Below are 15,708 nucleotides of genomic sequence, written 5' to 3'. Positions count from 1 at the left end.
ATGTACTAAATATTTTTAAATACAGGGATATTTTTAATTTTTAGTCATCTTGTCAGCTCTTGGATTCAATTTGATGGTAAATATCTTCAAATATCTCGGATCCTTGCTTGTCAGGTTCATTATTTCTTTTTTTAATGCAATTTTATTGCAATATGGTCACATGCCATATAATGATCTGAAGTATACAATCAGTGATTTACAGTATCATCATATAGTTGTGCGTTCATCATCACAATTGATTTTTGTTATTCCATAAACAATAAAAATCAGAATCCCCAAAACATCCCATACCCCCTATCACTCCTGTTATTTATTTATTTTTTGTGTTTATTTTCTTACTCATCTGTCCATCCGCTGGATAAAGGTAGCATTAGTCATGAGATTTTGACAATCACTTGGATACACCATAAAAGCTATATAGTTATACAACCATCTTAAAGAGTCCAGGCTACTAGATTACAGTTCAGCAGTTTCAGGTATTTCCCTCTTGCTACTCCAATACACCAAACACTGAAAAGGGCTACCTATATAATGCATATGAATAACCTCCAGAATGAATTCTCAATTCCATTTGAAATCTCTCAGCCACTGAAACTTTATTTTGTTTCATTTCTCTTCCCCGGTTTGGTTAAGAAGTCTTTCTCAGTCGTGAGATGCCAGGGCCAGGCTCATCCCTGGGAGTCATGTTCCACAATGTCAGGGAGATTTACACTCCTGGGAGTCATGTCCCACATAGTAGGGGAGGGCAGTGAGTTCACCTGCCGAGTTGGCATAAAGAGAAAGATGACATTTGAGCAACAAAAGAGATTCTGTGGGGTAGAGACTCTTACACATAATTATAAGTAGTCTTAGCTTCTGCTTTGTAGGAATAAGTTTTATAAGGGCAAGCCCCAAGATTGAGGACTTGGCCTATTAAATTGTAGTTCCCAAATGTGAGAATATCAGGTCCTCCCCAGGTGGGAAAGTTTAATATTTCCCCACCTTTTTCTGAGTTCCTTAAGGGAACTTTGCAAATACTTTTTAATCTTCTGCCCAGATTACTCTGGGATGTATTGGGACATCACAATAACCTGTACAAACTAATAAGTTCTCACTCCCTATTAAGGTTCCATGTAATTATAGTGTTCAAATAAACTGACCACTCAAGTTAAATTAGACAGTGTGCTACAGAAAAAAAAATTGCACCAAATAAACATCTCTTCCTTTGGCCTCCCCTAGAAGTTAAAGTTTTCAAATACAGTCAATATCATCCTTTACCCCTTAGTCTGATTTACGTTAGTCCTAACCAGATCAGCTTCATTCATATATCTAATTGAAGTCTGATCTCTTTCAGCTTTTTAAATATTTGCTGTGTAGGGTAATACTGACTGTCATAGCTGCAGAACTCTAGCTCTGGGTCTCAGTGTCACACAGATACCCGAAGTTCCAGGCAATGACCAGCTTGTAACAAAGAGCTCAGCATCTCAGAATTTAGAAATAACAGTTACAACTACAGATAGATGTGACTGCTATAAGAGTTTGCAATCTAGTAGGAATCTTCAAGTTCATTATTTTTTTATATTGATCCTAAATTCTTATAACCATGTTGTGTTTTGGAGTATTTTTAAAGATTTTTAATTTATATAAACATTTGGATTGAGTTACTCTAAGTAAAAAGCATGGCGAAACCTGGAAAGTGACTAGGTTTTATATTAATTTTAAAGAGAGTACAAATATGATGTCAAAGAGTTGTAATTGCTATCAGAATTCTTCTTACTCAGGTTCATAACTTTGTACCAGTTATCTTCAAAACAAATAAATATAAAAGTATGAGTTGTCTGTTGACATTATGTAGTATTTTAATCTTTTCATGAGTTGCTGAAGTCATAATCTGTCATCACATAAATAAAACTTGAATGATTGAAACTTTCCCTCTTTATCCAAGGTTTTGGGATATCGTAAGTAGATTTTTATGATGTAAAATGTTGAAAACAGGATTATGAAATTAAAGTGGTGTGGCAATGTGAGAGTATGGGAAAAGAGAAATAATTGCCATTGAATTGAAGCATGAAGATATACTCTTTAATTAAAGAAATCTTGTTTCTAGAGAGAGACAGTACATCTCTAATATTTTTAATGTTTTTTTTTTTAACCTACTCAATAGTGTCAAAAATGAGCTGCTAAAATGAAAAACTGGCAGTATCCCTGGTTTTGGTGCTTATGTTTTCCATAAAAAGATCTTATTTGATTATTATCACCCAGTAGTAATTTTCCCCTACCAGTTAGGACTTGCTTAATTTGAGAATTTTATGGGACATTGGGACATCTATTTTATTGTTTTCACATGTTTTTGGTTTTCTGTTTATAATTGACTTGTCTCATAAATGAGTGTTATTTTTTTGAGGGCACTGTTAAGTAAAGTAAAGCCCTGGGTCATTGTGCTGTGGGGAAGAAATGTATTTACTGATTATTTGCTAAATATCGATATTTGCTAAAAGAATGTGCTACAGAGAAAAGATTTAATAACACTTTTGTCGTCCTTGAACAAAACTTTCATATTTTCTTTAAACCAAAAGCTCTTTATTTTTATAGACTTTCTGCTTGCAGTGATGAATCAGAAAGAAAGGGAAAGTAAAAGGAATCACAGGAAGGGGAGTGGGAGAGAAAGAAAAGAACCAGGAAGGGGGGAAGAAGTTAGGGGAAGAGAAGAAAAGGAAGAGAAATAGAAACATATGGGAGATGAAGAGGAAGAGAAAAGAAAAAGAAAACAAAAGATTAAGACGGTAAAAGAGAAAAAAAACTAAAGAAAATAACAATTGAAGAAGAAGCTTCAGCAGAATGGACACAGCAACAGAATTTTACTCATTGACTCTTACTACGTGCAAGGTAATATGGTACATTCTTTACTTGAAGTATCTCATCGAATCCTCACAGCAAACCAATGAGTGCTTCTGCTCTCTTCATTCTGTGTAAGAAGGTTAAGTAAACTTGCCAGGACCCCATGACAAAGAAGTAGCTGAGCTGGGGGTTGAACCATGGTTTTTCTGTTTTGCCCGATATCCTGGTCAGGTCTGGGTCCACGTCCCCCCAGCCATACCCGATATTGTTTTGACATCTGTCATTTCATCCCCCTGTGCTGGTGTGAAATGATGTATGTACCCTAGAAAAGCCATGTTTTACAAATCCTAATCCCATTTTGTAAAGGCAGCCATTTCTTCTAATCCCTATTCACTACTGTATGTTTGAAACTATAATTAGATAGTCTCCCTGGAGATATGATTTAATCAAGAGTGGTTGTTAAGTTGGGTTAGGTGACGACATGTCTCCACCCATTCGGGTGGGTTTTGATTAGTTTCTGAAGTCCTATAAAAGAGGAAACGTTTTGGAGAATGAGAGCGATTCAGAGAGATCAGAGCAGAACAGCAGAGCCACAAGCAGAGTCCATCAGCCAGCGCTTTGGAGATGAAGAAGGAAAATGCCTCCCCGGGGGGCTTTGTGAAAGGAAGCCAGGAGAGAAAGCTAGCAGATGATGCCGTGTTCACCACATGCCTGTCCAGATGAGAGAGGCACCCTGACCATGTTCACCGTGTGCCTTTCCAGATGAGAGAGAAACTCTGACTGTATTTTTCTTGTGCCCTTCCACATGAGAGAGAAACCCTGAACTTCATCAGCCTCCTTGAACCAAGGTATCTCTCCCTAGATGCCTTAGATTGGACACTTCTATAGACCTGTTTTAATTGGGACATTTTCTCAGCCTTAGAAGTGTAAACTAGCAACTATTAAATTCCCCTTTTTAAAAGCCATTCTTTTTCTGGTATATTGCATTCCAGCAGCTAGCAAACTAGAACAACCCCTTTATATCCTGGGCAGAAATTTACTACCATCATCTTCCCTTGACCCCAATCTTCTGACTTCTGAGATTATGGAAAGGAGAAAGATTCCTGTGCATCTAAGATCAGAGTTAATAGAAAGCCTTCTCTTCCCCTTAATTCTACATGTGATTTTGCTCTGGAATTTTTGAACTGAAGTTGTGTTTATATTCTGAACTTTCCAGAAGTGTTACAGCATATATCCAACTTTTTATTAGCGCATGATTGGGTTTCATGGTATTCATATATGTGTATATATTTGCTAAGTTTTTTTACAAACAAAATAGAAGATGGTTTATTTAAAAATGCTTTATTTAGTAACAGAGGATTAGGCAATAGAAAAGTTATCATAAGAAGTAACATGTTTGAGGTCAAGCCTTTTGAACTGAATATGACCAAATAAACCTGTTTGGCCGTAAATGATGTCATTAGACAGAGTTGAATGATTTGAAGTTTAAGTAGTGAAAATAAAAGTTATTTACTTAAACTCATGATTTGAGATCACTAAAAAAATATTGTGTTAATTAATGTTATTTTTAAGCTCTGATTCAAGTTTTATTCTTATTCTATGCATTGGAGAATTTTATCTGCTAATGTGGGTACTTAAACAGATTTGGTTGAGAAAGGAAATGGAATGATATACATTGTTTATTTTCTAGGCAGTAAAGAGGTGGGAAACATGAATTATTCCTAAGGCTGCTACTGGCCAGTTCAGTAGATTCAAATTTTTCTCCCACTAACCCTTCTACCCAAGATAGTTGAAGTACAAACTTATGTGATAGGAATTTCAATTTCTCTTCTTGCTCCTGCCTGCCCTCTTGTGTAGAGAAGATGGAGAACAGTGAAGACCGTCACAATTTCATTGTAACATTTGAGATATTCAGAAAACTGAAAAAAAGAAAGAAGAAGAAAGGAGGATAGATTACCAGTAGGACCCTGTGTTGCAAAATAATCGTGTCATTTTGCAATAAATTATAAAGATTTAAATCGATTTCCACATGCATTGTATTTAGAGATTTAATTTAACTTGGATTATTTCTTTTGTTCATTGAGATTGTTCTCTGTGTCACAGTGTATTCTCTTCGTTGCCTATGGCATATCAAACAACTTTTTGTATCTCAAAATTTATGTCTGCTATGAATGGTTTTTTTGAAGTACTGAAAATGTTACTAAGAAAACAACAGTTAAAGTAGGGCTAAAATATAGTGTTGCTAAAGTAGGTAAGAATGAATTTGAAGTTAAAATTTAATTATTGATTTGTAATATTGTGAATTTTTATAAAAATTTACTTTACTTTTTCAAATTTTACTTTTGCCTAAAATAAAATTTTATGAGAATATGGAAGAGTACAAAATGGTGTAAGTAATATAGAACATTTTCAAAACAAATAGCTGATTATATTAAGTATATACATTAGAATGATACATTTTATATTGTTTTTTGTAGGCTTCTACTGATTTCAAATTGTCCATACATTCGAAATAACTCCTTTAAAGAAACTCTAAAACTGCCTTATTTCCTAGCTTATCCAGGAAGACATTCATTGAGAACTTGTACACAGCTGAAAATATGTATATAACTACAACATAATATAACAATACTCAAGAAAACTAACTTTGTTATTACATCTTTGTAATTGAATGAAAGTTGCATATTGTTTGCTGGTCAGTGTGTCATTTTGTGAAGTTTGATTAATTTGCCTTAAAATCTTTAAATGCCTCTCTTAGGAGAATTCTAAGGGTGTATTTGTGATTCAGTACGTTCTCTCTCTCTCTCTCTCTCTCTCTCTCTCTCTCTCTCTCTCTCTCTCTCTCTCTCTCTCTCTCTCTCTCTCTCTCTTTCTCTCTCTTTCTCTCTCTCACACACACACACACACACACACACATACACAATTATGAAAATGATCCTGTGGCTCATTTGCCTCTTAAAAACCTAAGCACTCCTCTAAAGAATAAGAACCATATTTAGACTGGTTTTCTAATGCCATACCTTTTCATTATCATGGTAATTTAGGTAGTTATCTGAGTTACTGTAATTTAACCAGCTAAACCAGCCGGGCATATGAAGTGTCTGGATTCACACTGTTAGGCTAAGGATTGAACATTTAAAAGAAAGGAAGGAAGGAAAAAAGGGAAGAGAGAGAGAAGGTAAGAAAATGGAGCCCATGTAATAGGCTTATAAACAGTGACTTCCTCATAATATTTACTCCTAAGAAATTTCTTTTTTTTTAAAATTAAAAAAAAGTATGACAAGAAAGGCAAACATTCTTGACATATCATTCCGTTCTACGTATATAATCAGTAATTCACAATAGCATCAAATAGTTGTATATTCATCTTGATGATCATTTCTTAGAACATTTGCATCATTTCAGAAAAAGAAATAAAAAGACAACAGAAAAAAATTCTTACATATCATACCCCTTACCCCTCCCTTTATTGATCACTAGCATTTCAATCTAAGTTTATTTTAACATTTGTTCCCCTTATTATTTATTTTTATTCCATATGTTTTACTCGTCTGTTGACAAGGTAGATAAAAGGAGCATCAGACACAAGGTTTTCACAATCACACAGTCACATTGTGAAAGTTGTCATTAAACAATCATCCTAAGAAATTTCTTGACAATCTTATTTTTCTCAGTTTTTTTCCTTCCATTTATGCCAGGTTTGTGCCTAATTCTAATGCTAAATTAAAAACATAATTACCTGAGATGTTATTGAAAAGAAATAATTTTTAAAAAAATTCTGCCCTGGTGAAAGAAAATTTTTTAAAGATTTTACTGTATCGATTTAGTAAATACAATGTACTAAACTGACTTAATGTTTCCTTAATGGCTAGATATTTTCCAGGTATTTTCACTGATTATCTTTTGCATGAAACTTTACCACAAAATCAAGTTACATGAGAATCTAATTAATAAAAGTCTATATTATTTGGATAAGCTGCCTAAATCAATTTTTTAATTATCTCTTTTGAGGTCTGCCTTTCTCTTGCTTCAAAAGGAGGAATACTGATAATATAATAAAACTTGAAAAATACCTTCTGAAAAATTTTCTTAATCAGATATGTGGTAGTTGGGGTATATCTTCGTTATTGCTATTCCCCAGTCCATCTGAATGTTCACATTATTTACTTTCTGAGAAAGATACATAGGAGATATTTGACACCCTTTTCTTCCTCTCCTCATACTTGATTTATAATTTGCCCAAATATTGAATTCTGGATTGGAAATACTTTTCCAGGATTTTGAAGTTATTGCTCTAGTTTATCCTAATTTCCAGCTGTGCTTTAGGAAGTCCACACTATACTTATTATTGTTACTATTATTTATTTATTTATTTATTTATTTATTTATTTATTTATTTATTTATTTATTTATTTATTTATTTATTTATTTTTAGCATGGGCAGGCCCCAGGAATCGAACCCAGGTCTCTGGCATGGCAGGCAAGAACTCTGCCACTGAGCCGCCGTTGTACTGCCATGTAATTATTTTTAATCTCTTGTGTTTCTGTGCTCTTGCACTTGCACACCTGCTCTCTCTCTCTCTGTCTGTCTCTTTCTCTCTCTGAAAATTCGGAATCTCCTTGTCCCCAGTGTATTAAATTTTACAGTGTTATGCCTTGGTATAGATCTATTCTTGTATCTGTGGGTCCTTTCAAACTTGAAACATTATATTTAGGTATTGGACTCGTGCATGAATTATTTATTCGATGATTTAGTTGTCTCTGTTTTCTGTTTTATCAAGTCACTCTTTCTAGACCCTATATAATTCACATGTTGAGTTTCCTGTGCTGATTCAGGTACTTAGCTTTTCCATCTTTGTTTCTTGCACTCCCTAATGGGAGATTGCTTAAACTTTATCTTTCCATTCACCTCTGAAGATTGTCATTTATGGAATGATATTCTTTGAATAATTTTAGGGTTCTTTTTTTATTGTTGCTCTGTTCTCTGAATTCACCCATTTTAAAGAAAGGTGTTTTGTTTCACTGATGTAATATATTCTCTTACAGAGCTGAGGATATTAGTAACAATTTTTTTTAAGTTTATATTTTCTTCCATAAAATCTGTTTCTTCAAGGTTACTTTTTTCTGTTATGTTGGTTTTGTTCTCAGTCTTTGATGTTTGAAACTTCCTTCATATATCTAATGATCCTGCATCTGTATCTTATGTATAACAGAATGAGATGCTTAAAAAGCTGATCAGAAGCTACTTGTACATGGTTTGCATTTATCTCTAGTGGCCTCAACTGTAGGATAATATTACAGAGCAGTTTCACTGTAAAGACCCTAATATCCCTACCTTTAGGTGTTTTGTAGCTCTTGACCGGGTTTCTTTCCCAGTAAAGAGGACCTAAGCCAGGCCTGATTTTGTTTTGGAAGCCATGTGGGAGAAGAAGGCATGGGGAATCAATATCCAATGGAAGTAGTCATTGAATGATCCCAGGATAGTGGTACCCCCTGCCCCTTTCCCCATTTGGTTTCCTGCTTTGACGTTGGTGGTAAAAAAGGACAGTGAGGACAGCATCATGATATAGCATATGCATTAGATTTACTCTTACAATTGTGTGAAAGGGTAGGAAAGAAATGTTATTAGCCTGTAGTGTATGGGAAAGCATATTTGAAGCTCTGACTACTTCTAAGTAGATTTTCAGCCTCTTACTCTTTCAATACCCCCTTCACCCACATTCCTAGAAGTACCTTTGATGCTAATTCTGGAGTCTTTTTGGGAGTTGAACAGAAGAATTTTCTTTTTGGCTTCTCCTAGTTTTTGGCTTTAGGAATCAGCTTTCGTAGCTTTGTCAAGTCAGTTGCTGCCTCTCCTTCTGCTTTCCAGGTAGCTGTTGCTAGTGTCTCCCTCTTGTTCCCTTTTATAAGTTCATTTTTCAGCCCCCCTTCTCTTTTTGTATTAAGATTTCAGAAAGAAGTAGAAATGAAAACCTGTATTCAGTCAACCATCTTTAACTCGAATAATCCTGTGCTCTACCCTTTTCACCCAAACTTATATTTTAAATCTTCTTTCTTGTCAATTAATAGACTTGCAAGCCCACATTTTCAGTGACTATATAAGTATTCCATTTTAGATATATAGCTAATCCCTACTGCTATAAACATGAATTATTATAATCAATATGTCAAAGAATCTTCTTCTAGCTAAGTTTTATGTCATTCTCTAAGTGAATTTAAAACGTGAGAAATTGCTAATCCTCTCTTAAAAGGTTTCTTAGAAAATGACATTTTATTCCAAATAGTATAAGAGTGTTTCCTTTTGCTGTTATGACCATTTGGGGTAATTATGCCATTTTGTAACTTTTCACACCAGATGGTAAAATGTTGTGTATGTTTAGTTGTGTATGTTTAGTTCACATTTATCCAGGCTGTGCCTGGAGCATGGTAGGCACCCAGTACGTATTTGCTAAATAGACATATGCATAATAAGTGAATTTTTATTAATCTATTTTTAAGCTTCAAAAAGAAGAGGTCTAGTATGGAAGGAAGCAGGATATAATATACTTTAAATACCCTATTTCCATCACTTGTCCCTTGAGGTAACTCAGGTCATCCAGTTACTAAGATTGAGACTCAGATTTACAGAGCAGGAACCCACCGTGGCAGGACGATGTATACGCAGATGCACCATGCACCTGGAGAGCAAACAGTGCAGACTCTCTGGTGTGTGCAGACTTTCAGGCAAGGTAATAACGTGAACTTTATTTTTTAAATTGTGGTAATATATGTATGTATATGATATATATTATCACAAAATTTCCCATTTTAACCAACTTTCAGTGTACGCTTCAGTAGTAGTAATTGCATTCGCCATGTTCTACTACTATCACTACCACTATCATGACTCCAACAGAAACTGCTGACTAAGGAAAATTCCCCGTTCCTTCCTCACCCAGGACCCTAGGAACCTCTGATCTACTTTTTATGGTTATGTTTTTGCTTATTGTCAATATACCCTGCTAAGTGGAACCATTCAGTATTTGTCCTTTTGTGTCTGGCTTACTTTACTCAAAAGTTCATCCATGTTTGTCGCATGTATCAGAACTTCATTCCATTTTATGGCTGACTCATATTCCATTGTATGGATATATCACCTTTTGTTTTTCCTTTCATCTGTTGATGGGCATTTAGATGGTTTCCAGCTCTTTGTTATTGTGAATAATGCTGTTATGAACATAGGTGCATGAACTGTATTTTAACTTCAGTATGTTCTTTGAATTTCTAAGTATAAGCATCCTATTTGTTTCCTATGGCTCTTAGAGCAAAGTACCATAAAGTGGGTGGCTTAAAACAATAGATATTTATTGCCTCACAGTTTTAGAGGCTTGAAATCCAAATTCAAGGTTTCGACCAGGCTGTGCTTCTTCAGAAACTTGTAGGGGAAAAGACCTTCCTTGCCTCTTCCAGTTTCTGGTGTCTGCCAGCAATCCTTGGCGTTCGCTGAGTTGGAGATGTTTGACTTCAGTCTCTGCCTCTGTCTCCACGTGACTATCTTCTCTCTCTGTTTCTTTTCTTTTCTCCTTAAAATACCAATCATATTGGATGAGGGACCCACAGTCCACTAGTATGGCCTAATCTTAATTTAATTCCATCTGCAATGACCATATTTTCAAATAAAGTTACATTTTGGTAACTGTGTGGTGGGATTGCAACTTAACTTTTTGGGGGCCACAATTCAACCCATTACACAATTGAATAGAAACAAATACACACCTATTGGGATTGTGTGGTTGGATTAGATAAATATTATCTGTTTCATCCAGTGAATTCTCCTGGTGAAGTCTATACATCCTCTATCTCAGAATCACATGGGATCTTGTTGAATATGCATTTTTCTTAGCTCACCTGAAGCCTATGGAATAAGAATCACAGTGGATTTGGCCTGGGATTCTACATATAATAAGCCCCTCATGTGCTTCATATGCACACTATAATTGACATCTTTTCTCTTAGTTTAAGCTTAAAAGGAATGATTGTTTGAGAAAGTTAGTTGCATATCATATAAATTTGGAAAATCTAATGAAATAGTAGTAGAGTTAATGATTAAGGGGAAATTCTGGTAATTTGATTTAATGTATCTTATTGTTTTTTCCTTCAATATCACTAAATAAGGATTTGACTAATTAGTTCAAGCAGGCAGAAAGTGAGGAAAAATCATCACAGACCTTTTTCTATACTGTTCCTCCTGTGATATAACCAATGGCTAAAGGTATTTATTTGTATGTTTAAAAAAACACACACACAATATACATTTGTCATGTACATTACACTTCTAACTTGAAATTTCAATTTTTCAACCCAGCAATTTACGTTTTAGTAATATTTTCGTTGGAATGTGACCTAATTATAGGCAAGCTGGATGTGTTTCTTGTAAGAGGTTTTAAATCGAATATTGCTCAGCATGACAAACTAATGCAGTAGCATAGATGTATGAGAGCTCTTACTAATCTGTCCAAAACATAACAGTGATAAATTCAGTGTCATTTCTTGCACATCATTGACCTTCCTATTTGGTGGTGCAGAAGGAAAATATGAAAACTATCTTAGTGATATGCCATTCTATGTTAGTGAAACATTGTCTTAGCATTAGCTAACATTTATCAAGTGTTATTATATAACATGCATACTCTTAGCTCTGGCTATGACGTACGACTCTGATTATCTCCATGTTAAGGATAAGGAAACGAGGCACAATGAGATTATTCATGTAAGTTGCCCGAGGTCTACTAGTTAGTAAATAGTGAAGCCTAATTTTTAAAATTTTACAGCCTTTCTCTAGAGATCATGTCTGCTATATTGTCTTTCATCAAAGATGGTAGAGCCCTCACTGCTCTAATAGGTAGACAATTTTGCATGAAAGAGCTGATGGGGAAGATGCATCTTTTAAAATATATCCTGATGCTATCTGTATTTTTGTCTTTTCCCCCAGTTTTGTGAATTAAATGTTTCTTTTAATTTCTTTAATATACCCAAAGTAGCGAGGCTTCATACAATAGTAGAAAGATGATTTTAGGGCCAAGACCAAAGACTCCGTATTATGGTAGAAAAGCAGTGTTAGAGCCCGAACCATCTGGTTTCAAATGCTGGCTGCCTGATTTACTAGCTGTGGGCAGATTATTTAAGCTTTCTGAGTCTCAATTTTCTCATCCAAAAAATGAGAATGATAATATTTACCTACAGTGTTACTGTAGAAAGTAGAGGTCTATAAACATCTTTTGAGCTCCTTACATTTAGTTATGTATAGATATTGTAATTTAATGTTTAAAATACTGTCTTGAAAGGATTGCGGGAATTTCTTTATTCTATTTGAGACATACTATAAACAGTATCAAAAACATCAAAATACCTGCTTTCTGTTTCCGCCATTAAGTATGACGGAAACTCAAAATTTTGTTTAATCTCCTCCTGTTTTTGAGTAGAAGGTGAGGTCTGAGTATCTCACAGCTGCTTAAAGCCTCTCTCTTTCTCCACTCCAGCAAGCTTCCTTGATAACATGCTTTTGCGAAGTTCGGGAAAATTAAATGTGGGCACCAAGAAAGAGGATGGTGAAAGTACAGCCCCCACCTCTCGTCCAAAGATCCTGCGTTGTAAATGCCACCATCACTGTCCCGAGGACTCAGTCAACAATATCTGCAGGTTGGTGATAAAAATTATTTATTCCTAGCTTTAACAGGGAGTCCCAAGTGTGTGACTATAGAACTGTGGTCTCATGTTTCCAGGAACACATTTTGTGGAATACTGCTTAATTCCTTTAGCTCTCAGAAGGGTGCCTGTATGAAAAGAAATACTGAAGCACTCTTTTTCCTGGAAGGACACTGAGATCCTTCTTCCTTTCCCCAGCTGACACACATGGATGTGTGTACACAGAGCCCAGATCCTGGGCTCCCTGCCAAGGAGCTGAAACCAGTTATTTTCTTTCAAAAGACCTAGCCCCGAAAATAAATCCAATAGCAGAGAGTGGCAGATATGTTCATTTTTTTGTGGGTTTCGACCATTCCTTGAGCTGATGGTGTTAGTGTTTCGGGAAGAACACATAAGAAGTTAGGTGTATACATAAACCCGCTATGGGAGAAGTAACAGGGCTTGTGTGAATCTACCAGATGTTAGAAAGACATCATCAAAATAGTCTTCAGTCTCAGCGCTTGGGAAAAAAAATCTGTTTAATACAGATTAAAAATTTCTAAATAGCTGACTAGACATCCATTTCTAAAAATTATCTTTGACTTTTTTTCCAGAGATAATTTTTCATGCTTCCTCATTATCTCATTATGCTTTATTTCAGTGACTACCGCTACTGAATGCTCTTCTTTGCTTTTTTCCCCATCAATAGAAAATGTTTAACTAGCTTATTTTCCTTCTCTACTGTCTGAAGTTGAATCACTTTCTCTCCACTATGCTTCCAAGGCTGGTGACTTCCTTAGCAGATTGTGAGATCCTTAAAAGCAAAGATTTTGTCCGCTCATCCTTGCATTCTCAGCATCTAACTCTACCAGACTCATAATATGCTCAATAAGTATTTGTAAAATATACCACTGTTAACAATGCTGTAAGCGACTTTCACTGTTTTAATTAGCTGGGATTAAAATTAACATGATTTAAATAACAACTTGAAAAGTTTTATGTATATTTGAGTTTACTTGAGGCAGAAAACTTTTGGAAACTATTTGTATTCCCTTGAATATTAAATAGATATTTTAGAAGACAGGATATTTTCAAGGACCTATTTACAGATGACCTCAAATCAACTTACCTTTTAAAATTGCTTCTAACTGAAACAAAATAAGTTTGGGAGACTTTTAAGAATTCTAGTATTTCTCATATACTGAAAAAAAAGGGGGAGTAAATATTCATCATTTAAAAGAGATTGTAATACTTAGGGACAGATGCATTTGAGCAGGTAAACAATTGTATAATTAATTTCTATCAAGACTAAATTTAAAACAGTGATTTAAAGTTTCCTATCATCCTGATTAAGCAGAGTGAATAAACTCTTGTAAGCTATTTAATAATGTTTTAAATTCAGTATATAGTTAAATAATCCTTATAATGATCTAGACTAGTTAGATTAAAAAGTTCTACATTAGTTCTTTCTAAACTGTGATGGTTACTGAATAACCCTGGGTTTGCAATAGAGAAATATATGGTCATAATGGAATAATAGAGTTAAAGGGACCAAGGCTTGAGTAAACATTATAAATACGCTATTCACTGAAATAAAGCCACAAAGAGGCCACCTTAAATAAAGACAATGGTAGCACAATTTTAAATGTCTGAAGGAATGGGTCTCTGGTCATTACACTACCACTAATAAAAGACTTGGGTTCCAGAAGGCTATTTACAAATCCATTTGATCGTAAATCTGCAGTGACTGAGAGGAGTTAAAGTTTTCAATCTCTGCATATATGCCCACCTAAAAAAGGGTCGCTTGGTCCCTCAAAGTTTTAAACCAGGTATGCCCCTTTCTTACTTGCTAGTATTTGTTCAGTGGGCACACAGAAAATGTTTGGAGACAGTTAATCCTTTATGATCTCTGTACATATTCTAGACACACCTTTGCATTTGCAATATTGGGCTGAATCAAGGAAACTTGAACCAGTGGAACCATCCAAGGGTTGTAACATAAATTTTATTGTCACAACTTTGACCTCATACGAATTTTAAATTCTCATTTTGTTTTCTTATGAATTAACATTACGTGAGAGGTATTTAGTATTAGTAACTAATCTTGGCGTGTACTCAACTTTTGTATCATTTTGGCTGCTATTTTTCTTTGCCTATTGCACAGAGGCAGCATTTTTGAAATGTTATGTGAATAATTTTTCATTCATAATTGTTACTGGAGCCAGCAATAATTCTTCCTCTATTCATGTATACATTTCACTATTTTAAATTTTGTTTAAAATTCTTTCTACTTTTGCTTCCTTCTTAATTCTCCATCTCTTCATACCATCACTTTCAACAGTCTGGGAATGATGAGTAATGAGTATATATAAAACATTTAAAACTCAGCCTAGGGTGCACAGATGATTCAGTGGTGGAATGCTTGCCTTCCATACGGGAGACCTGGGTTCCATTCCCAGACCATATACCTTCCAACAGACACACAAAACTCAGCCTAAACTTGCCAGCCAGGCAGCAGAATATTCAAGTAAGCCAATGGTGAGACTTACTGACCCTTTGTGACTGGCAGCAGCCATCTCTTAGTGATGGCCAGAATTGATCAGCTTTGGGACCCAAGCATTGCTCTGATTACATTAATGCTTGATTGAGAATTGAAAGTTCTTAAGTAATTTGTAAGCTTCTCTAACTGTGCTACTAGATTCCAGTTAATGTACCTTACTAGTTAGCATTTTCAAAGGGAAGTTTATAAATTATCTTTGCTTTGTTGCAGATAATATATACTAGAAATAGCTCTTCCACCTCTACCCCATCCCCTTACCAGTTCTTTGACTAAGTATTTGATTCCTTTCCATTTATAACTTATGGGACGTTAACTCTTTTCTCCAGGATCACTCTCTCCAGCCCCTCTTTTTGTTTTTAGCTCCTCTTCTTTCTTTGCACACAGGAGAGTTTATTTTTAAAGCTTGAATTCACTTTCCTTGACTTTTATATTTCTCAGGGTACTGTAACACTAATTTGCCAACCACTTCACCTGCTTTTTTAAAAAATATTTTTATTGAGAAATGTCCACACACGTATAGTTCAGTGGTTCACAGTGTCATCACCTAGTTATGTATTCTTCACCATGATCATTTTTAGAACATTTGCATCACTCCTGAAAAAGAAATTAAAAGAGCTTTACCTGTTTTTTCTGTTCCCTTTTTTCTTGTAAGTTGCCTTGAAGTCCAT

The 15,708-nt window shown here is 34.9% G+C and overlaps 1 protein-coding gene across 3 annotated transcripts in view; it reads left to right on the top strand.

The window, feature by feature from the left end:
• BMPR1B (bone morphogenetic protein receptor type 1B) overlaps positions 1–15,708 on the top strand; it is a 437,645-nt gene that overhangs the window by 383,031 nt on the left and 38,906 nt on the right. For all 3 annotated transcript variants that reach the window (XM_077142829.1, XM_077142827.1, XM_077142828.1), the window contains one exon: positions 12,336–12,495. In XM_077142829.1, coding sequence (XP_076998944.1) covers positions 12,353–12,495 — 143 coding nt within the window. In that variant the 5' untranslated portion in view covers positions 12,336–12,352. The remainder of the gene's footprint in view (positions 1–12,335; positions 12,496–15,708) is intronic.

The sequence above is a fragment of the Tamandua tetradactyla genome, chromosome 24, assembly GCF_023851605.1.
Source record: "Tamandua tetradactyla isolate mTamTet1 chromosome 24, mTamTet1.pri, whole genome shotgun sequence".
NCBI classification, from domain to species: Eukaryota; Metazoa; Chordata; class Mammalia; order Pilosa; family Myrmecophagidae; genus Tamandua; species Tamandua tetradactyla.
Note: the sequence above shows the minus strand (reverse complement) of the source record. Positions and strands in the feature narration are given on the sequence as shown.